The sequence below is a fragment of the Aedes albopictus genome, chromosome 3 (genome assembly GCF_035046485.1).
Source record: "Aedes albopictus strain Foshan chromosome 3, AalbF5, whole genome shotgun sequence".
NCBI classification, from domain to species: Eukaryota; Metazoa; Arthropoda; class Insecta; order Diptera; family Culicidae; genus Aedes; species Aedes albopictus.
In genome coordinates, this window is record NC_085138.1 from 8,888,286 (window position 1) to 8,911,144 (window position 22,859).

The 22,859-nt window shown below is 38.6% G+C and overlaps 1 protein-coding gene across 3 annotated transcripts in view; it reads right to left on the reverse strand.

Annotated features, from left to right (window-relative positions):
* Positions 1 to 22,859, reverse strand: part of LOC109421733 (inverted formin-2) — a 303,562-nt gene that overhangs the window by 18,068 nt on the left and 262,635 nt on the right. For 2 of the 3 annotated variants that reach the window (XM_029858142.2, XM_029858144.2), the window contains exon 5: positions 21,862 to 21,895. In XM_029858142.2, coding sequence (XP_029714002.1) covers positions 21,862 to 21,895 — 34 coding nt within the window. Of the gene's footprint in view, positions 1 to 21,861; positions 21,896 to 22,288; positions 22,726 to 22,859 lie in introns of those variants that run through there. The other variant, XM_029858145.2, reaches the window with a different exon arrangement.

Here is a 22,859-nt window from a genome sequence, read left to right on the forward strand (position 1 = left end):
ACTCTATGATTGACCCGAACCAATAACAGTAGCACAATGAATCAACTGCGATCATATTCGAAGCCGCATGGAGTCATGGTATACATCCACAATGATTTCCGAATAGATTTATCAAAGCTTGAGCTTGAGTTTGAGCTTGAGCTTGATTGATCGCCCCTACTCCAGTATCGCCAGACCAGCTACACTTACACAAGGAACCAATGGGATATCTGCCGGGGACTAAGCAGGCATCTTCAGTGTGTGAGTGTTGATGATCTATTATTTTTATTTGTTGTTTGTTTATTTGTTTGTTTTATTGCTCTCACCGCTTGACATGCGTTTGTTGCGTAGCGCCTTTGTTACCAACATGTGCCGCTTAGGACAAACCGTTTGTTTTTCGGCGTGATCCGTTTTTCGTACCCTGCTCTGAAGATAATGCGGCACAGTTCGCTTGATTGCATAAACTCGTAGGCGTTATATGATAGATTGACACTGTGCTATGAAAATTGGAAGGAAAGGAAACGGCTTTCCCAACCCGTTTCTGTTCTAGCGATGGCTATGAACATATGAATTTACATGAGTTGCACATGCAGAGAAGAGTTTATAAAAGTTTATAGAAAGTTTCAAAGTAGGAGGAAAGGGACGGGCCAGGGATTGAACCCAGGACCTTCTGCATACGAATCAGAAGCAATAGCCACTAGACCACCAAGCCTCTTTCCGAATGAATTTATCAAAGGCCCAAAAACCGATATCTCTTCTCGGCATTGCGTCAAGAAGCGATTAAGAAATTGAGTGTTTGTGGATGCCCTCAAGTGGTAGTCTTGTCACGGGGAAAGGCACGTTGTCAAAAACACCATCTATATCAATGGAAATACCAAAGCAAGGTTGCTTTTGAGCGAATGCTTTATCGATATCGTAAACTACTTCGTGTAAAAGAGTCACAGTTGACTTACTAGATTGGTAGGCACGTTACTTCACATGAAAAGGCACGTTGGCCAGATGAACATCACGGTTGTGATGATCGACAATGCGTTCCAAGCCTTCTAAGAAGAAAAAAAAGTTCTTAATGATAGGCCTGAAAATCTTTGCTTTTTCATACGACGCACGAATCACTTTTGGAATAAACTTTACAGTAATATCCCGTCAAGATTTGGGAATATACCCTGTAGCAAAATTACAAACAAGTAGTTTTTGAAAACATGTTTGAAATAATCAAATTCCTTCTGAAGCAAAATAGCTTATATCCCACCAGTTCCAGGAGATTTGAAAGAAGCGAAACTATTTAAAGCTCTTTCCATCGTTCCTACAGTTATGATACTACGAGCCGAAGCCAGAGTATAACTAAAAGAAAAAACATCAGATTCATCCTAAGATGTAATTCCATACATTCGGAGAAGTGTGTACTGAAAAAACATTCTTAAAACTTCCTCATCAGAGGAAATGCAATCGCCATTTGGCAAACGAAGTTCATTCTCTTGGAAATCGTTAGATTTTGCAGGGTTTTTTTTTTTCAACCAAATTACTTTGCCCAAACTGGAAACATTTGTACAGAGATTTTTCAAGCCGAATTGTTCAGCAGACCGAATAGCTTTTTGGTACACTGAGGATACTGTTCGTATGTTTTTCATAGTTTACATCTTATGAATCAGTTATTTTTATTATTTTCATCATTTCATAGTTCTCGTATGCTTTTCATACTTTGAAATGCGAAATCCATAAGACTTGTCGTATGAAAAATCTCATAAGAAGCATCGTATGAAAATCATAAGATGTGTTATGAAACATCATTGCTAAAAACAAACAAAACTTTTATTGGCTTCTAACCACTTCAACTTCCGAAGCGTCGGTGGGCGTATGAGTAAAGCACCCACTCGCCAACCTTGACGTTCCTGGTTCGATTCCAGGTTGCATTTTTTTTAATTTGTGCAAAACATTTCATAAAAATATGTATGATAGTCATACGACATAGTTTCAGTTTTTATACGTTATCGGTATGATTTTCATACGTGAGTGTTATGAAATTTATACAGTAGCAGTATGACAATAATAGTTGGCGCTTTGAATCCAAAATCATAGTTCGTAACTATGATTTTCGCAAGAAATTCTTGTGGCAAAAAATCATAGTTGATTCGTATGATTTTCGGAGTTGCAGTATCCTCAGTGTAGGCGAGCCGACCTGAAAGCCTCCGGCAGCCGAACGTCGGCTGCTTCAACTCTTTCTACATTGTTTCCTGAGCTTCGCCAGATCAGAGTTTTACCAAGAAATTCTTCAAGTGGTTTTTATAGACCGTAGAGAGCAAGCTTCTTCCTCAGTCGTTCATCCCAGCTTCATTCGACTCGGCGCTGATTTCTGTACACAGAATTAGCATCCAAAAATTGAAATAAGTGAGAACGTTGTGAACACCGTCCAGTTTCGCTTTCCGATGGGCAGTCCTCGTCCATCATGGGACTAAATCGCGAACTTTTTAAAGCAGTTGGATACAGACTTGATGGTAATGGAGACTGCTTACAAAACAGCGCAAGATCGTTCGTTATTTGTAAAGTTCACGTTCCAGGAAGCAATGACGGAATCATTAAAAAAGAACCAAAACCCATGAAAATTTGTGTACAATTCCGGAATATGTGTCGAAGTGTGTATGTCGATAGCGGGCGCGTCTTTAATCTACCACCGGAACTGGCTGATGATAGATTATCCCTGGTTCTTGGAAAATACGGAGAAATTGAGCAAGTAGTGCGCGAAAAATTTCCGGCGGGCTTGGGCCTCGACCATTTGTACACCGGAGTGCGCGGAATTTATATGGTAAGGACTGTTCATTAAAGAAAGTGGACACCTGTTTTTCAATAGAAAATATGTATTTTCGAACAAATTCAGAAGTTTATTTTTTATAAATGACAATCAACATACATGTGGCCAAATTCACGTGAGTTTGAACATTTACTTCGCTTTTCGGAAGAACGCTTGGACTTTCCTCTTGATACCTTCCATTAGATTCTGCACAACTTTCTCCGTAACTTTTCGTTGTGCCGCAGGCCAATTTTTTTGAATCAATCAACAGAGCTTGCTTCTCTTCCATCTTTCTTAAGATGCCGCTTAATTATTGTCCAGTATCTTTCCACAGGACACTGTTCGCCCCGTAACGTGGGTAGATCACCTTATAATGGTGCGTTACGGTGTAAGATCTACCATACCGAATTCTGATCTTGTAATTTTTTACTTTGTTAATTTAAATGCAGGAAAATTCCAAGATCATAATTTGTTCTATTTTTTTTGTATAATGTTTTTCATTGTTAATAAACCATTTGTTTCAGGAGGACTCAGGTAATTTTTGTCTATGTATAGAGAGATTTATTTCCTTTGATCATAGCAGCATAAATATTTGATATAATTTGCTTTATTTTTGCGTTCAGTTTTAGTGTTTACTACTTATAAACGTTTTGTTTCAGGAGAATTCAGGTAAATCTACCGTTTCATTTTTCCATTTCAGGTTAATTAATAATTTTCCTTTTCTATTGCAGATTTGAAATCGAACACCCAACAAGGATCAAGTTGGAAAGGAACTAGGCATCAACCAAAAATGTGTGTGCACCTGAACGTTGACCAAACGTTTCCTTTGAACTTTACCCTTCCAGTAACACCCATATTTCCGTGACGCCTAGGCCTGAAAGAATGTAGAGGTCTCTATGTACTTTCATAGGTGTCCAACTAATCTTCCTTTCCCTTCCCTCAGCTGTCGCAAGGACGTGGCCAGGACAGAACTCAATCGTTGGAGGATTGCGTCAGTCTTGTCTAAGAGTCAGAGATTAGTCCCAAATCTTTGTGCTTTGGTAACGGACAAGAAGGATGCAACCCTCTTAACAGCGATCCAGGGCTGTACCACCTACGAATTTGTGCGACTTGCTTAATGCTAATGCTAATGCTAATGCTAATGTATAGAGAGATTTATTTCCGAAAATTATGTAACTGTTGTGAGACTATCACCATTTAATACTATTTTCTATTTCAGATGTACAAGCGGGCAACCCCGCAGTCGGGACGCGAAACATCCTTCTTATTTTTTTTTTTTTGAAGGGTCAAGATCGCCATATCATTCGGTGGCGGGTAGACCACGTTGTCCGCGTCGTTTTTCTTTGAGCCTTGTGTCGTAATGCCACGGGTGTGGATGCGTTTTTTTTTTTATAAAAATTGTTTTTTTTTCGGATTGCCAATTATGGTTTTTTACTCGTTTTACGCGATCTTGTTTTATTTTATTTTATTTTTTTTTTAGATAAATTGAGATGTTCTTTGTTGTGTAACGCGATTTTTTGCTTATTTTTTTATTTTGTTATTTTTTTTCGAGTCACCAATTTTTTTTTTCTTGCGTTTTAATCGGTTCTGCTTGTGCCTCACACTTATCCGAAACATACTTATTTATACAATAAATAGAAAAAATATCTTTACATTTTATTTTTTTTTTCAACTCGTTTTACATATTTTTTTAAATAAATTGAGATGTTTTTTTTCGTTGTTTTCGCGTTTTTTATTTAAATTGAGTTTTTTTTTCTCGGATCGCCATTTTTTTTTCACGCGTTTCAAACATTTATTGTAATGTTCCGATGACCCTGGAGGGATCGGTTCTGCTTGGGCCTCTTACTGAGCAGAAACATAATTATTTAAATAATAAATAGAAAAAAAAAATCTCTTTTGATTGCCGGCTTTCAAAAGATTAAATTTTAACCAACTAAACAACCAATGCCGTGGGTCCATCGTCAGCTTTTCAGGCGAATCCTTGACCTACATAATACATCTCCCAACCACCCACTCCGTAGTACTTATGGGAGTGTCACTGAGTCGGAGGCCTCTTATATAAGTGCTACATCAACATTTCCTTCCCCTATCCCAAGTTACGGTAAAGATGGGCGTGGCCGGGAATAATGACATTTGTGCTTTTGGTATTCTTGCATAAGATTGGAGTGAAGTTAACTCCCCAGCTTTGTTCCGAAAAGCAATCCGAGCAAGATTAGCAAAAGGTACATGAATGTTGTTAGTATCCAATCTACGAAGTATACCGTAACTACGCTAACGCTAACGCTAACGCTAGTATCTTTCCACAGGACGCTGTTCAGAAAAGTTTTGTGGATTTTGCCATTTTTCGACAAAATCGACTTTTTCCGTCTTGAGCATCTCTAGTGTAGAAGAAGCGTAATAAGCGGATGCCAGATCCGCCTAAAACAAAAGAGGATCCGTATGTTTTCGGTAGATAAGGAGAAGTCGATTTTTGATGCATTCCTTTCTGTTATTTTTACCGTTGATTGATCCCGTTGTGAAATACGAAGAACTCTTTAAGCCACATGAACAATTGGCTTGCCACACTTAAAACTTTTTCCGAATTTCCCTACATCATCTGGCACATCTGTCCCCTGCTTATTGTTAAAAAATTGCGGTCCCGGAATTGTATTAGTAAGCCAATTCTCGAAACGACAACTTTTTGGAACACCATTTGTGCAGAATTAATCTGCTAGTCGCAAAGCTAATACAACCTATCGCTCGAAATTTCTTACTTTTTCCATTTTCTTTGAGTGTGTTGCCGAAGTGAACAATGTTTTTACACACTGAGCAAAAATTCACAATTTTTTGTTTAGTTTTAACTCCAAACTATTGGTAAACAGATGTCCACTTTCTTTAATGAACAGTCCTTAGTGAAAAAAGACATCCCACCCATGGTTGAAGTTGTCGGCAGGAAAGGACAGATCTTCTACGAAGGCTTGAAGGATACCTGCTTTTTATGCCAGCAAATTGGACACCGAAAGGACGCTTGTCCTCAGCGACAAGCTCGGCGCAAAAACGGGAATAAGAAGGCAAAATCTTCGAATTCGTATGCTGAGATTGTGGCTGGAAACACGGAGGTGAATCTTCATCACAAAAAGAGCCGCTCGTTTGATTGCTGAACACTAGCGAACCTGGTGGTGGAAAGCAAGCTTTTTTGTATAGCAAGCATAGGGCGGGAGCGAGGCACGCATAGATGATTTTTTATTTCTTCAAGGAAATTCATTCCAATCTAGTTCTCCAAGTGCAAATTTTATGACCTCCACCTCGAAACTTCAAATTTGTTCGAAGATACACATCTGTTCTGTGCTGGAAAGCAAGCAGTATCCAGCCAGGAATCCATGACGCAATGAGGAATCCACAGGCGAATCAACGGCGTGCTGAATTTGCATCTTCAAGCTTAGGCTCCGGATCCCGAAGATTGCCCGTAAAGTGCTTTACTGATTTCATTGAAATTGTATTATATAGAATAACAAATTTTCAATCAGACTGTCGGCTCCGTAGAGTTTTTAGATAAACAAGCGAGCCTAATAAATAAACAAATTGGTTAAAAAAAGAGCAAGCTTCTTCGAAAAGTTTCATGATGAAGGCCGTTGTAGTTTCAACGGCATCATCTTAATCAATTGGAGCGTCAATGGATGGTGAGTGAGTATTCATGAAATTTGGTCGTAACAAAACCACAAAAGAGATCCCAGTTTGTTGACCGGGGATTTCTGGAACGCAAAGTTTGCGAAGTAACATTCAAGTGTTGAACACTAAACATATCAGATTAAGATTCTCTATCAGACACATTCCATGGTCAACTCGTGACTAGTACTGCTAGAGCAAAGCGTTATGTTTAACACTTCCTTTCTAGCAGGTATCATAAAGGTTGGGCGGTTACCTATTTTAAAAAATTCAAAATCTGTACTATTTAAGTATTCCATCAAACTGGAGACTCCCAAGTTAATGTCTGGGCTGTCTCAGATGATGTGGTGAGCATTTGCATCATTGTCAACAATTAGCGGAAGGCCTTCTGAAGTGCGGTATGCGATGACTTGCTTGAAAGCATCCGTAGGGGATGGTAAATAAACCGAACAACTTTCTGTTGAGGTTTGCAACAGATACATCAATTGAAATAGCACATACATCTTTGGTAGTTCAGAGATGAGTATAGCATCAATTGCGTTGTTGACAAGCACACATACTCGAGGCATGACATGCGAGTTTGCCATTACATCTGGATAAACGGCTATGTTTTGGCTACAAGTGATTTCGATTGTGCATTGCATTATTTTTTAACGGTTTGTTTTCAGGTCCTTCAGAAATCTTTTAGGCGATTCCGAAAAATCTCAATAACTTTGTGAAAATTGAACCAAATTGTGTCAAAATTTCACGGTACAAAGTTTAAATAAAATACTATCAAACGTATTTATCAAAATAAGGCTGTTATAAACATATTTTATTTAATGACGCTTAGTGTACACAACAGTGAAATGGAGAGACTTGATCCCTCGAGGATTACACACGCAAATTGTATGTGCGAAATATAAAATTTCTCTTCGGAAGCTTCTATTTACTTGGAATTCTAGTATATTCAATGATAAAATGGGTCAGATAATCGGATCAAGGCATTTTCAAAATACGGCATATCCCTTAAAATTTAAGTAAATCTTACAATTTAAAATACATAATATTCATTAAAAATACAAGAAAACTTGAAAATAGAATGAATAGGAAGCCTCTGGAATTAATTTCTCTTTAAATGAATCATGTGCTCAAAATGAGATCAAGTGTCACCTTTTTTTGAAAAATACATCATAAGACATGCCTTCATGAAAATACACTTTTGAAAACTTTGACAATAATGTAAAGTCTTCCTGTTGTGTATAAACTTGCAATAGATGTTTACCTGTCATTTTGTACGAAAATCGGATCTAGTTTTGTGTTTTCCTTAAAGATACAGACAAATTAAGAAAAAGGGATCAAGTCTACCCAGTCTCCCCTAAGGGCAAAAAACTGTGGAGGGCGATCTGGTACTCCACAGGCTCCGTTTGCGATTAGGTTTCTATTCGCGACTACGAAGGTTGATGAGCCGGGAAACACTCTTTCTTCCTACGGGGTTTCTTATGGGAGCATGAGTGAAAAAAAAAGCAAAAAATCTTCCCTCTTTCACTTTCTCACAGAAAACCGCAAACAAAATCATCACCTTCGTAGTCCCCAATTACAACCCCCTAACCATTCAATCCTAGGCATGGTAAGCATAAAGCCGCATAACACCAATTAGGGGTCCCCTGAATAGTGTACTATTCTTAGCTAGTTGAACTAACCGCTACGCTACACAGCTATCTAGGCTGATCGAGAAAAGAGATTAATATTGATGATCAACTTCATACGGGCCCGAAAAGCCGATCTTCAGCAGGTCATCACCGTACGGAAAAGTACGTGCTGGTAGGCGGCACCAAGCACGGTGAGATTCGCATAGCAAGCGTCACGATAGACAAAGATACCTCCGGACGTGAGACTTGGACCATGCTCGAGTAGGACGGACTTGCAAGCACTTGTTCTAGTGGCAAAGGCTAAGAGCAATATTCGACGGTGTCCAGGCGTGTGATGGTGAAGAATGAAGCACACGGCAAGCACAACATCCAGAAGGTGCCCAATGCCGGAAAGATACTGTGGACTGGGCAACAACCCTGCAAAATTGGTGTTCGTAACTAGATCCGGTTGGTATAAATAAGAGAGCGAGGAGTGCAGTGGTAGCGATTCATCTTGCCACAACTTTCCCGTTTTAATCTACCCCTCTTATACTTCCCACTTTCTATTGGCGCATACTGTACCTCTATGCAATCGAAATGTCACTCATGAATGGATAAAAAGTCTAATAAATATTCATATGCTGGATGCATTACGGACTTAGAGAGATTCCGTGTTACGTGCGGACAGAATCCTACCGGGCATGGCTGGTGGCCAATAGTAGCAACTAGGGAACAGGTAAATTTCACACTCACACTCGACGACAACGTAACTATGTAGGCTTCATATAGAGCACCAGCAGTCGAAAAATTGCACCGACGACGACGATGATGTTTGCAGATGAGGATTACAATCACTCCCATTCATTCTCCCGCAATAATCCGCACTCCACTAATCCGGAAAACCAACTCTAAGCACTGGCTTCCATAATCCGACCGGGAGATCCGTCACGATTTGATTTTTAGTATAGAACCGCAGGGAAACAAGCGACAAGACTGATGCGGTCGGGGACGTATCCTTCGCAATTAGATTTTCTTTCCGGATCCGATCGGCACATAGGGGATGTAGTTAAAGTGGGCCTACGACCGCATGGTTTCTTGCGAAAAGCTTTCTCAACACAAACGTTTGCTGGACTAGGCATTAACTAGGCTAGTTGGTTTTTTTTTCCTCACGGACGGATACATGGCCGCGCTCTGGCCGTGTGCTTGCGAGTTGGTCGTGAAAACTGTACTGAAAATGTGATTTTTCCTCCGTCGGTGTGCGGAATGTGTTTTATCACTCGGTAGCACACACGCGCGATTCCGGAGCGGGAGAGTTTCATGTTTTTCGTTCTCTGATCATGGAAATATCATCAATATGTAGCTATGTTTTGAATTCGTTATGTAGTTGGAATGATGATATCCAGACAGAGTGCAATGTGAAACGGTGGAGTTGGCGAAACTTCGTTAGGAATAAATGGCCAATTTTTTACCGATTTGTTTTTGCAAACGCGAATATAATTGATTCGCATCGAAAAAAAAACTTAAATACTGTACCAACAACTGAAGGATTGTCATACTGTCATTGCCAATAGTGTAAACACCTACAAATTTCAGACACTAATGGCTATAGTCGCATCCCAAATAACATTTTGATAATCAATTAGTGTTGAAAACCGTCATAAAACCTAATATATTTTATTTTGGTTTTATGACGGTTTTGAAACCTCTTCTAGTCTATTTGACTAATTATGTTACTTGGGATATCAATCCTATCGTTGTTGGAGTTCCTATTCGGATGGGGTAGTTATGCGACTATATGCAGAACAGATACTGCATGAGTTTTTAAGGGGATTTATAGTATGTAGACTCTTTTATAGAGTATTTCAACGACCTTGTGGTTCACATTTAAACATTCTTAGACAATTTCTAAAGTTATTTTCTTAAAGATGTAGGTCACTTAGAATAATTGTTTATAGAAATCTGGAGCCTTTAACGGGCATTACAAGGGGTTTCAGGGGCATTTAAAGGCAGACAGAGAGTTTAATTTCACGGGAATTCAGAAAGATTGCAAGGCGACAGGCGTAAGGGCATTTGGTAGCATTTTAGAAGCGCTTCAAGTGGTTGTCAGGGGCATTTCAGAGAATTTCTTGAGCATTTTAACCCTCCAGGACGCGCGCCGTTGTAAAAGTACAACACTACCAAAAACCCTCGCTCGTCATATACAGGGCAAGCGCGGTACTATTTTAGGATCTAATTGGCGCGCGTCCTGAAAAGTTAAAGACGTTTTCAAGGGTTACGGGGATTTCAAAAGTGTTTCAATGGCATTATGGAGCTTTCAGGGGAGTTTCCATACTTTTCAAGGGCATTTCTAAATGGGTTTCAGGGGCCTTTTTAGGGGCGTTTCAAGGCGTTTCAGGGAGCCTCAGTAGCAGCCTTTAAAATGCGTTCAAGGATATTTCAAAGGGATTAAGAGGATTTCAGGAGCGTTTCGATAGCATGAAGCGGTACAGAGGTCCTTTGGAATCCCTTGAATCATCCTTGAGGCACCCTGAAACGCTACTGAGACCCCCTGAAGCACCTATGAAACTCATTGGAACTCTACTGAAACATCCGCTCCGCAGCCCCCCTGATGCCCTTTTTTTCTCTTCCAAATGAGAGTATAATCTTCTTAACAGACACCTGAACAGAGAGGTCTCCAGGTAGTATGGGGTTAAAGACCGTCATCTACAACAAAAGTGAAAGCCTAGGCACTACTCCTTCCTCGACCCACTAAACAACATTCCCATCTGAAATTCCCTAGGACCTCGTGAAACGCTGCTGAAACGCTCCTGAGACTCACTTAAGCAAGCACCTTTAAGACCCCCTGGAACGTCCACTGAAACCCTCTGGGAACCGCTGAAACGCACCTAAAATTACCCGAAACCCCCTAGAACACCCCTGGGATCCACTGGAACTCTCTTGGGACACTCTGAAACGCCTCTGAGACTTTCAGAAACACATCTGAGACCAATTGAACCCCCTGGGACCCTCTGAAACACTCCTTAGACCCAGAAATCCCTTGAAGGCACATGTAACCCTCTAAAATGCCAATGCTACCCTCTGACACTTCTCTGAGACCCTCTGGAACGCCTCTGAGACTCTCTGAATTGCGGATTTAGCACTAAATTAGTTTCGGAAATAATTTTATTGACTTCTGCTGCCTTTTTTGCGTTAAACATAACGTTGGAGTAGTAATTAATGGATGCTGCCTAAGTAAAATCAAGAAATTGACACATTAAAAAAATTGTGAAATCAATTTGAAAAAAAAAAAACAATCAAAACGAAGCAATTTTGGTAATATGACGGGACAGTCCAATATGGTCCGGAAAACGGTACTGTCTCGTTGAATACAATACGTCTGGTTAGTAGACTATAAATAAAATGCGAATCTGTTACATTACAATATTTTTGTTTTGATGGTCAAACAAGGCGCCACCGTCCACAAATTACGTAACAATATAGGGAGACGGGTAAGCACGGCCAAGCGTTAAGGATTTTCATACAAAAAAGCGTTGCGGAAGGGAGGGGAGGGGGGGGGGTTCAAAAATTTCGGTTTTGGCGTTACGTTATTATGCTGCCAAAATGAAATAGTTTCATTTACCGTGGACTTCGATCGAACTACTCGCTCTGAAGATATCACTTTTGCCGTACAAACTTTAAATCAGGGATTTTCAGACGTTTTGAATCGCGGTGCACTTTTTGGAAATAAATTGTTAAGCGGGCATCCGTTCATAAGACTGAAAGGATTTAGTGTATAGTTTGCCTGAAACGCCAGTTTACTCTTGATGCCTGACATTATTGTTTGTTTTCTTTTTCATTACTCGATGATGAGCTTTGATGATGTCTTTCAAATGATATTTTTTTTATTCAAGACAAAATCAATCGTAGGATATAGACAACATTCTTCGCAGGATCTTCTCATAATCTATCCAAAATAATCCTGAGAAGTTTCGTGCCAAATCTTGGCATTTGAGGAGGATCAATGGCAAGAACCTCAACGATGCAGCGTCCTGCGTGGATTCTTGACTGATTTTGGTATATAATATCACTTGATTATTTTTGGAAGTAACCCTCACAAAATTCATAGCGAAAGCTTTTCTGAACTTTTTTTTATGTATGATATTTTCAATGATTCATCTATGGGTTTCTGAACTGATATGTCTTTAAAAATCACAAGAGAATTTCAAATTTTATTGTTGGTAAATTACTAAAAAATATATTCTCAAATTCTGGTGAGATCTTTGTTAGGTTCTTCCATCGACATTCCATTAAAGCAAATGCTTAGCATGTTCCTTGGTGGATTCTATTTTGTATATGGTAATCTGGGTGGATTTCTAGGGATTTTGATCGCGATCATTTCAGATAAATAATGCCATTTGGTATAAAAGCCATTTGGCATAACGGCCATTTAGCATAGTGATCATATGGCATAACAAATATTACGCACATTCTTACCAAGAATGCTGTTCTTCACGTTATGCCAAACGGCATTATACCAAATGGCCATTATGCCAAATGGCATTATACCAAATGGCATTAGGCCAAATGGGGTAGAGCCAAAAAATGATCAATTCAAATATGCATGTATATTTCTTTGAATTTGTTGATGCTCTTATCAGAGACTTTACAGTAGTTTTACTGTGGGCCCGGCTTATTATAATCTACATTAATTTTTCTCAAACAAATAAATCAGATAGAACATCCAATGCTCGTTATAATCAGTCTCAAATCAATGCTACATTTTTAAGAGGTTTGCGGTGCACCAAGTGCACCGCGGCGCATGATCTGAAAACTTCTGCTTTGATTTAATTTTAAAACTAGTAACCGTGCACCAACAATCAGGGATGGGACCATTCATTTGCAAAGAATTACATTCCCTTGGTATTATCTCAGTTCAGAAGCATGCTATCGAAAAACAATGTATGGATGAATTTAACCTTGTAGTTTTATCTGAAAGTTTGCCGAATAACATTGGGGTCGCACACGCATACCAAAGTTGTGAGCGAGCTGTGAAGGCAACTCTCCACGCGGTGAATGTAAATAACATTCGCGCCGTGGAGAGTAGCGTTTGCTGCCTTCTGTTGACTAAACTATTGATTCTACGCTAATATGTTCTTCTACAAAGTTTCAGGTAAAACAAAAATGAAAAAGTGTTCATACATTGATTTTTGCTGCGATGTTTCTGAAGCGAGTTAACAGCAAGTGAATGAACCCATCCTTGCCAACAATAATCAACTTTTGGATTTTGATTAATTTTCGGGTGGAGATTCTGATTATGCAATAGCTGGGATATCCTTGAAGAACCCAATTGTTGGAGAAATTGTCTTTTCTTTCTAGGAATATTTGTTTCAAAAGTGAGCCGCCGTTCCACTTTCGTTACGTCAACGTTGACCTCAAATACCAAAAATGAACTGTTTTAATCCTGATCATCCTGTTCAGTGCTATTAGTACTACGCGTAGTTGGCCTTTTAGAGAGATCGGCCTTATAGGCAGGCCCACCTCAAAGGTATTTGCAGAGCTTTGTACTTAAGTTGTGAAGATGGGTTCCGTGGATCTGTTGTTGGGTGTAACCCGAGCAGAAGGGAATAACAACAGCATAAGAAAATGTGTTATTTTACCAAAATAACTGAGTGATGAAATCAGTTGTTTTTATGTTATTAACATAACAAATTATGTTATAAACTTGGCTGTCATAAGCGGCAAAATAACAAAAATCATAACAAAAAAATGTTTCTGGAAGACCAATTCAATAACATGTTTTGTTAGTTTCGATAGCAACATAATAACAACGATTTTTGAAAATATTTCAATAACAAAAGCTGTTATTTTAAAGTTATTGATTACAATCCGAAAGCAAAATTAGTTATGATTTCAAACTAGTAAAGTAAGTAATAGGGTACTAGGGTCTTGTACTATTTGGGCAGGTGTACATATTTTGGGCACTTGCCGCTATAACTAAATCAAGCTTATACCTAATTGGCACACAATGTGTTACGTACATTATCTAACCCTCTATACCAAAATTCAATCAAATTGGCTTGAAATTGACTTTGTTATAGCATCAAGTGCCCAAATGGTACGAGACCCAATATGAATATGAATAGCGTTTAGAACATATAAAAAATCTTTGCTAGTTATGTATTAGACACATTCTACCGTGACGTTACAACGTTTTGACGCCTTTTGTTCATATATTTCACTATAACTCGTAAATTCGACCGTAAACCCTCAAATATTTTTGCATGTTCGGATTCGTAATGAGTAGCGTGAGTAGTTACAACGTTGTAACGTCACACTTCTCATTACTATTTGCAACATACTGTTCCAATGAAAACTAACTGTTCAACAGATTAAACTTATTGGGAATTTTACAAAGAATCCGAAAATGCAAAAATATTTGAGGGCAAACGGTCGAATTTACGAGTTATAGTGAAAAATCTGACCAAAAAGCCGTCAAAACGTTGTTATGTCACGGTAGAATGTGTCATTATATAAAAAAATTGAAATTTCCACTTTAATCCTTTGCGTCACCCCTAAATATCGACCGATATCGCTCATTTTTGCACAGCTCATAACTTATTTCAACCAATAGATCACTTTCCACTTGGGAAATTATATAGATTTTTCAAAATTTGCCCCACCCTAATGTATGCATTGTGTGGGGTACTCAACCCTAATGTAATGACGAAATTTAAAAAAAAGTATAACTCTAAGTAGTTTTGATGAACTACAAATTGATGAGTTTGTAAAACAATATTTTGAGGTTCACTATATTGAATTTCTATGGAATAGCTACAAATATACGTAACCCTATACTTAAAAAGGAATATAAAACAGGACATTATTATTATAGTGTCTCGTTCAGTCCCAATTAGAGTAACTATAACAATAACAAAACATATTATTAAAATATTATTTTATGGGTGTATATATCAATAGCTTGATCATAACAAAATAAGATTGGCATACAAAACATGTTATGGAAAAGTAATGTTTTGATATTATAATAATAACAAAACAAGATATAAAAACAGATTGTGTGATTTGATAGTTATTAGTTTGATATTCCCCTCTGCTCGGGAATGGTTTACAAATTTGTGAACCTCAACATATAGGGCATTGGGATGCTTCGTTGGGATAGTACCCTCGTTCGGCCCATCTTAACGTAAACCAAAAACTCAAACAATCACGCATCACTGGAGATCGGAAAAGCTATGCGTCAAACAACTGTAACATTTCGTTTCGATTTTAGCACTTAACAGCATTAAACTGAAATGAAAATGCCACTTTGTTTATCCTTTGTAGACACCATGATTCTTCTGGCTTAGTGGGTTGTCTATACATGGTCATAAATGGCATGATGCTGGGATATATCGAATGAACTTTTCGATAACTGAACATTTGATGACTTGTATATTTGTTTTCAACGAATAATAACTATTTTACATATTGAATGTGGGCCGAATATTGAGGACATTTTTTTTTCACTATGTACCCAAACCTTGGCTCATTAGTAAAGTTACGTTAACAACAGTGATAAAATGATGTCAACAACATTGCTTGCTTATGAACCAGAAGAAATTTGAAAAAAAAAATGAGAGAATAAGTGGTTTTAGCGCTTAGAAAGCAATAGGCTAACGTTGTATTCACTAACAGGCCAATTTTTGTACCGTAGACCAACGTTGCATACCATCGCATCGAATCTTTGCAATGTAATTAAGTAAGTTCTTGAATATTTACGTTAGTTCACTTCCAATCGGTGAAACATGCACTGCCTAGAGAGCGTGATAGGGCCAACACATCATTTCTAGTGCTATTATAGACTGTTTTAGAAATTATAAATACACTTTGTTTATTAAATTAAATGAACTGTTCTAATGATTTTTACCAACTCTTTTCAGAGTATAGCATATTCTACTCTATATTTTCATATTTCCTTTCGATTGTCTTGATATTATAGAGAACAGTCGAGATCTCAAACAAATAACTTAATTTTTCAAATTAGCATTTGCACAAAGGTGTTTTTAATGATTTCAACATTACTTATCACTAAATACCAAAAATTATCTAAATTTTTATCACATTCGCATTCTCAACAAGTTCTCTAAGGAATGCCTTGATCAAAATTTTGGAAAAATCGATAAAGGCATTTCCACAACATTTTTTCTGAGATCTAGTTTCTTATTTTTTAAGGTTTTCTACGGAACATAAGAACTACCACACAGTTTCTTAGCTTTCCTGAACGCCTTTAATCTTAACAAACTTATTTTTTCAGCACATTGGATCCTTCAGATGGCAAAGCTTGTCATACCATAAAAACGAATGCAGTAAGCAGGAATTAAGACATTCATTTACTTAACGTTTGTTGCTACTGGTGTTGATGAGAAAATATTCCAGTAAAAATTACTCTTACCAATCGAGAAATATCTTTTATTATCGATACAGCCATTTTTATTGTGTTTGAAAATTAAATATTTTATCTGTGAGATTATTTTCTTTTCTACTATGTTACATTTTTTGACTACTTTGTGCAACTTCATATTTTAATGATCTAGTTTACAGAGCCCTATTTTTTAACTTTTACCAGAAATATCAACAAAATTGGTATTATTGGCTTCGTTAGCATGTTTACTATAAGAGCTAGAAGAAACTTTTTTGGATATTGTGCTCAAATTAAAATGGAAGTTAATCGTTAGTGTATTTATAATTTCTGAAACAGTCTATAATTCACGAGTTATGGTCAAAATTGTCAAAGCGGCTTGCATATTAGGCCAAGGTATGGTACACATACCCTATTCAAGACTAGAAGAGTTAATTCCATTCCATTGCAATCGAATAAAACATCTGTCGCATTAAAGGGCCTTTTGATATGATTTTTGAAGAATGTTACGAAGCATCTTTGCATATCATACAGCAAATCTGGAAAATGCCAGTAAATCATCATAGAACTTCTTTGGACTTCTTTGATTTTAAAGCATCTCTATCTAAAACTTTCATATCCACAAGTCAATTGAAATTTGACAATGCAGCCAACTGGTGTATTGCCATAAACTTACAGCGGGCTTTTCGGGAGCAAGAGAGTCAATTTCCCCATCCATTACGAGAGTTTTTCCCACGGAAAAGCTCCGATTCAAGTGTCAGACCGCATGTAGCACGTGTTGCTTGCGCATGTGCTCTTTGCGCTCACCATCCTCGTCCGTCGCGTCGCGTCCGTTGATTGTTGATAGACGTTCAGTAGGCAAATCAGTAAACACTGCTGCAGCGCTCGAGGATATACATACAAAGGCAATCATCGATTCCGTCGGGAATGTTGGCGAAATTTTTAATTTAGACTTTTGAATGCTATCTTTAGCAAAGCTTTTTTTATCGCCAGGCTCGATATAATCAGTGTGCTGATGGATTGCTGATGCGACAGTTGCCGTCGGGTACGGATTAGATGTTGGACCAATTATCGAATTCATTAGTAGATTGGCGAGGGCAAGAATCCAATCGTCTAGTAAACACATTCAAATTAACATCAAAGGTTGTCGTCTAGGTACGTGCCGTATTTGTTTATGATTCGTTTCCCAAGAGGGCAAAGGGTTTCTCCCGGACAATCGCAAAAATCAAAGTCACCAGTCATCGGTCAGTGTAAATTTGCGTCATCTGGAGCGTCATCAATTTTCTGCGGCACTCTTGGCGGTACTGGCTGGAAGTGTGTACGTACGTATCTTATCAGCTGGAGAAAATGTGATAAATTGAGACAGCGAACAAGCAAAAGTACAAGTTACTTTGGGCTGCATGTTTTATCGACGAGCGTTAGAGTTTGGAAAGGAAGTTGTGTGGATGATTAATACCGAGTTCCAAGTCGGTTTTGCACAATAATCGAGCCGAACGGAAGTTTGGCTAGCTTGATTACCTACATACAATAACAACCACTGTTGGCTAAATTTGATTCACTATTGTCGTCGATTTAACAGTTAGCAGTGGCCCTATCAACGGAAGAGCAGCCTGGCGCAGCTACACTTGAAGATGGCTGGAGGACATCCGATCCACCATAGGTAGCATTAGGCTCCTCGGCTCAGATACGCAGAAACGACTGGCACGACGGAAACGAGAGAATGTTGCAACACCGTACGAGGGCGAATGAGGCACGTTATAGACAAGGCGCGGATCAGGCTGAACTCAGTCTTCCGGAGGTAGAAGCGCCAGCAGGAAGAACGAAATGGCGAAGCGATGGAAGAGCTGTATCGCGCTACGGACACACGAAGGTTCTACGAGAAGCTGAACCGCTTGCGCAGAAGCTTTGTGCCACAAGCCGACATGTTCCGAGGCAATCACGGGAATCTTCTCAAGAGCGAACGTGAGGTGGTCGAGAGATGGCGGCAGCATTACTATGAGCACCTCAATGGCGACGTTGCAAACACCAAAGCTGGCGGGGTAACAGCTCGAAGAGTACGTGCGCAGGACGAAAGACTCCTGGCTAGGTTGTCCCAAAAATTGCACATGGTCAAAAAGCTTGGGGGCTCACCCTGCAAATGATAGCTAAGGGTGTTAGAAACAAACTTTTGTATGACGGCAACTTTCAGAATTGACGTTTAGAGGTAGCCCCGGCGAGATTTTTGAAAAATGGCCATTTTTCATAATAAATTTCATACAAATATTTTTTACCGTACAAAAATTAGCAATACCCACTATTTTTATATTTTTTGCAGCTTGATATGGATCCAAACTACTTGGGAAAAATAATTAACGACATGTTTTGCAGGTAACTTTTTAATACTGAATTTTTGAATTTACTAAAATTTGTCATTTTTTGATATACTGTGCCTTATACCCATCATAAAACGTATTTGAACCTTATGCCAATTTAAAACAATTTCCATAAAAAGATCGGAAATTTTATGAGGAAAAACTTTGCCGAAGACAGCATGGCGTTTTTTCTATCCGTTTTAGAGTTATTCACAATTTGCTATTTGGTGAAATTTGAATTTTTAGGTATTTTTCTAAAAATGTCACATAAGAACTACCCAAAAACACATACAAAGTAAAAAATCACGTATGCTCAACAAGTTTTTGTCCTGATTGTGTTATGGAATTATGGTGACATCACTATTTGATTTTTATTTTTTGTTATTCAATCTCTTCATATAGAAATTAACTAGCAAAGATTTCTTAAAAAGCTAGCTCTCTTGGCAAGCTTCGTACAGCCTATTGATTTTTTGAAGATATTCTCCACAAAATGTTGAGCCATATTTTCGCGTTTATCTTACTTTCCTGTCGATATTCTCAATTATTTTTCTACATGAAGACGTATGAGTCCTGGACCAGTGAAACAGCTCAGGAAACAGTGGCAAAGTGCATAAAGACGAATACGTTGGTCCATGTTAAATTCAAATCGCGATTACGAACATCTTACGTAAGAATACCAATTTTTAGATACTAAGTTCCAATTCTATACATTCTGAAAAGCAGCGCATGTCTTTTTTACATCTACTGATATGAACTATCTTATCAACACCGAAAATAAGATACATCGAGGCAAATTGAAACGGGTGGGATGAGATGAACCAGTGATTTAACGTAATGTTATCCAAGGTTAGAACAATTTGATTACCATACAATTTACGGCATACAATACCATACAATACCATACATTACGGCATACAATAAGACAAGATAGGCTATTATTGGTAAACAACAGTTTTGGACATAAACAAGTGACGTCATTTTTATCGTCCTATATGTTGATCAAAATGATAGGGACTACTAGAACGTTTTATTCATGTCTTTGAACAATTAGAACAACATCATTGAACAATAAAATCAGTATGTTTTGCGGAATGTATCACCTTCTAAATGGTATAGAAAATGTGCCGTGCGTTTGATTGTGTATAGGGCACTGCATTGTTTTGATTTTGTATGGGATTTTGACGTTTCTTGGCCTTGTTGTTTACAAAATTTCTGTAAGAGTGGAAGAGAGGGAGAGAATTTCATGCAGTGCCCTATTATGCTCGTATAAACCATTGTCAGTACATAATCGTTAAAAATGCCATGTCTACTGAGGCATCTCAAAATGGTACCTAATGATAAAGTTTTTCGCTAGTAGGTACCTTTCTGTATCAAAGAAAATGGATTTGTCAACGGAAACAAAAATTCAATGAATGATGCCACCATAATTCCTAAACACAATCAAGACAAAAACTTGTTGAGCATACGTGATTTTTTACTTTGTATGTGTTTTTGGGCAGTTCTTTTGTGAATTTTGTCTTTTAAATACCTAAAAATCCAAAATTCCCCAAATAGTAAATCGTGAATAACTCCAAAACGGATAGAAAAAACGCAATGCTGTCTTCGGCAAAGTTTTTCCTCATAAAATTTACGATCTTTTTATGGAAATTGTTTTAAATTAGCATCAAGTTCTGATACTTTTTATGATGGGTAAAATGCAAAGTATATCAAAAAATTACAAATTTTAGTATGTATATTCAAAAATTTAGTATCAAAAAGTTACTTGCAAAACATGTCGTTAATTATTTTTTCCAAGTAGTTTGGGTCCATATGAAGCTGTAAAAAATATAAAAGTAGTGGATATTGCCAATTTTTGTTCGGTAAAAAATATTTGTATGAAAAATGGCCATTTTTCAAAAATCTCGCTGGGGCGACCTCTAAACGTCATTTCTGAAAGTTGCCTTCATACAAAAGTTTGTTTCTAACACCCTTAGCTATCATTTGCAGGGTGAGCCCCCAAGCTTTTCGACCATGTGCAATTTTGGGACAACCTACTCCTGGCCCCCTAACCTCCAAGAGATTGGCCGGTTGAAAATCAACAAAGCCGCTGGAGCAGATCAACTACCAAGCGAGCTTCTAAAATACGGTGTAGGAGCACTCGTGAGACCATTACACTGGGTCATTACCAAGATTTGGGAGGAGGAAGTATTACCGGCGGAATGGATGGAAGGTATCGTGTGTTCCATCTACAAAAAGGGCGACAAGTTGGATTGCGGGAACTACCGCGCGATCACACTACTGAGCGATACCTACAAGATACTCTCTCAAATTTTATGCCGCCGTGGGGCAATATCAGGCTGGATTCATTGGTAAACGCGCTACAACCAGATGTTCGCCATCTGCCAGGTGTTGCAGAAATGCCGCGAATATAACGTGCCCACACATCACTTGTTCATCGATTTCAAATCGCTGTATGATACAATCGATCGAGAACAGCTATGGCAGATTATGCACGAATACGGAATCCTGGATAAACTGATACGATTGATCAAGGCGACGATGGATCGAGTAATGTGCGTAGTTCAAGTATCAGGGACACTCTCGAGTCCCTTCGAATCTCGCAGAGGCAAGCAAACATTGCTTTAGAGGGTGTAATAAAGAGAGCAGGGATAAACACGAAAGGAACGATTTTTACGATGTCCGTTCAGCTGCTTGGTTTCGCTGATGATATTGATATTATAGCTCGCAAATTTGAGACGATGGCGGAAACGTACATCCGACTAAAGAATGAAACCAGGTATATCGGATTAGTCATTAATTTGTCGAAGACACAGTGCATGATGGCAAAGGGCTCTAGGGAGGAATTACTGCGCCCGCCATCCTGAATTTCTATCGACGGTGATGAAATCGATGCGGTTGAAGAATTTGTGTACTTGGGATATGTCTTTTTTCCTTGGTTTAACATTTTTATCTAGTTTATATAATATGTTGAAGATAAACTTATAATCTATTGAAGATTGCATAGATTTCCAGAATGAGTAAGTACAAAAACAGCTGCCATCCATTCCAAAATCAAACCTAATATTCAAACCCCCAGGATACACTATTACTCACCTGAAGTTTTTTAATACTGCTAGTAAATTTAAACCTGCAAAAAGAAGGAGACGAAGACAAACACTCATCAGCAAAGGATCATCATTTTTCATTACATTTGCGCTTCGGTTGTGCACTAGATGGTTTGGTCTGGGTCTGGTCAGTGTGGTCATGTCTGGCCCATGGTTATAGCCCACCATTTACAATGGGATCAGCAAGGCCGACAGTAATGCTTCACTATTATCTCGTGTAAGTAGAACACTTAAAAAGCACTTGACGCGTTTTATTTTTGCTTCAAGTCGCTACCCCACAATGGTCACGTATGCACACAAACAATTCCCGTTTTGCAAAAAGAGATTATTTTCACCGCCCCCACCGCGTCAACAACAATAATCGCCCTCATAATCTCATCGATTATTCAGCGAACCATTATTAGGTATGCACTCACACGAACTTCTGATCACAAAACTTTCAAACTGCTCAACGCCGTGATCCAGGGCATCCGTCGCCAAGGTCACGGTTATCTGCTGCATCTGTTGCATCTGCACTGTCATTATGTAGGTATGGTCATTTGACCCCGCCGCCGGTTTGCGCCAAACCACGATTTCAACTTCAAAAAAACGTTCAAAACGCTGCTGGTACTTCCGATTTTCCGAACGCGTGCGCGCGCGCGAACAGCCAACTCTGGCCGAGTATGCTCAGAAACTACGGTCGTCAACAAGGCCGATTCAGGTTTCGGTTTGGATGTTTCACACACAGTGCGGCAGTTGTCGGTCGGCGTCATCAGGTGCGATAAGAAGAGGTGCGATAAAAATGATTTTACCTGATACGGGGAGGTAGAGGTTTTCCGCTTCTCACGAGTTGTCGGTTGCTGGCAGGCCATCGGAAGGGGCTACTTGTGACAGGCAGAGTTGTGTGCGAGTGTGTCCAACAAATTTATGTTGGCAGACATGGCAGATGTTAATGTAATGTGAGCCAGGTAAACATCGATGATGATTATCATGTGCACTTTTTCAAGT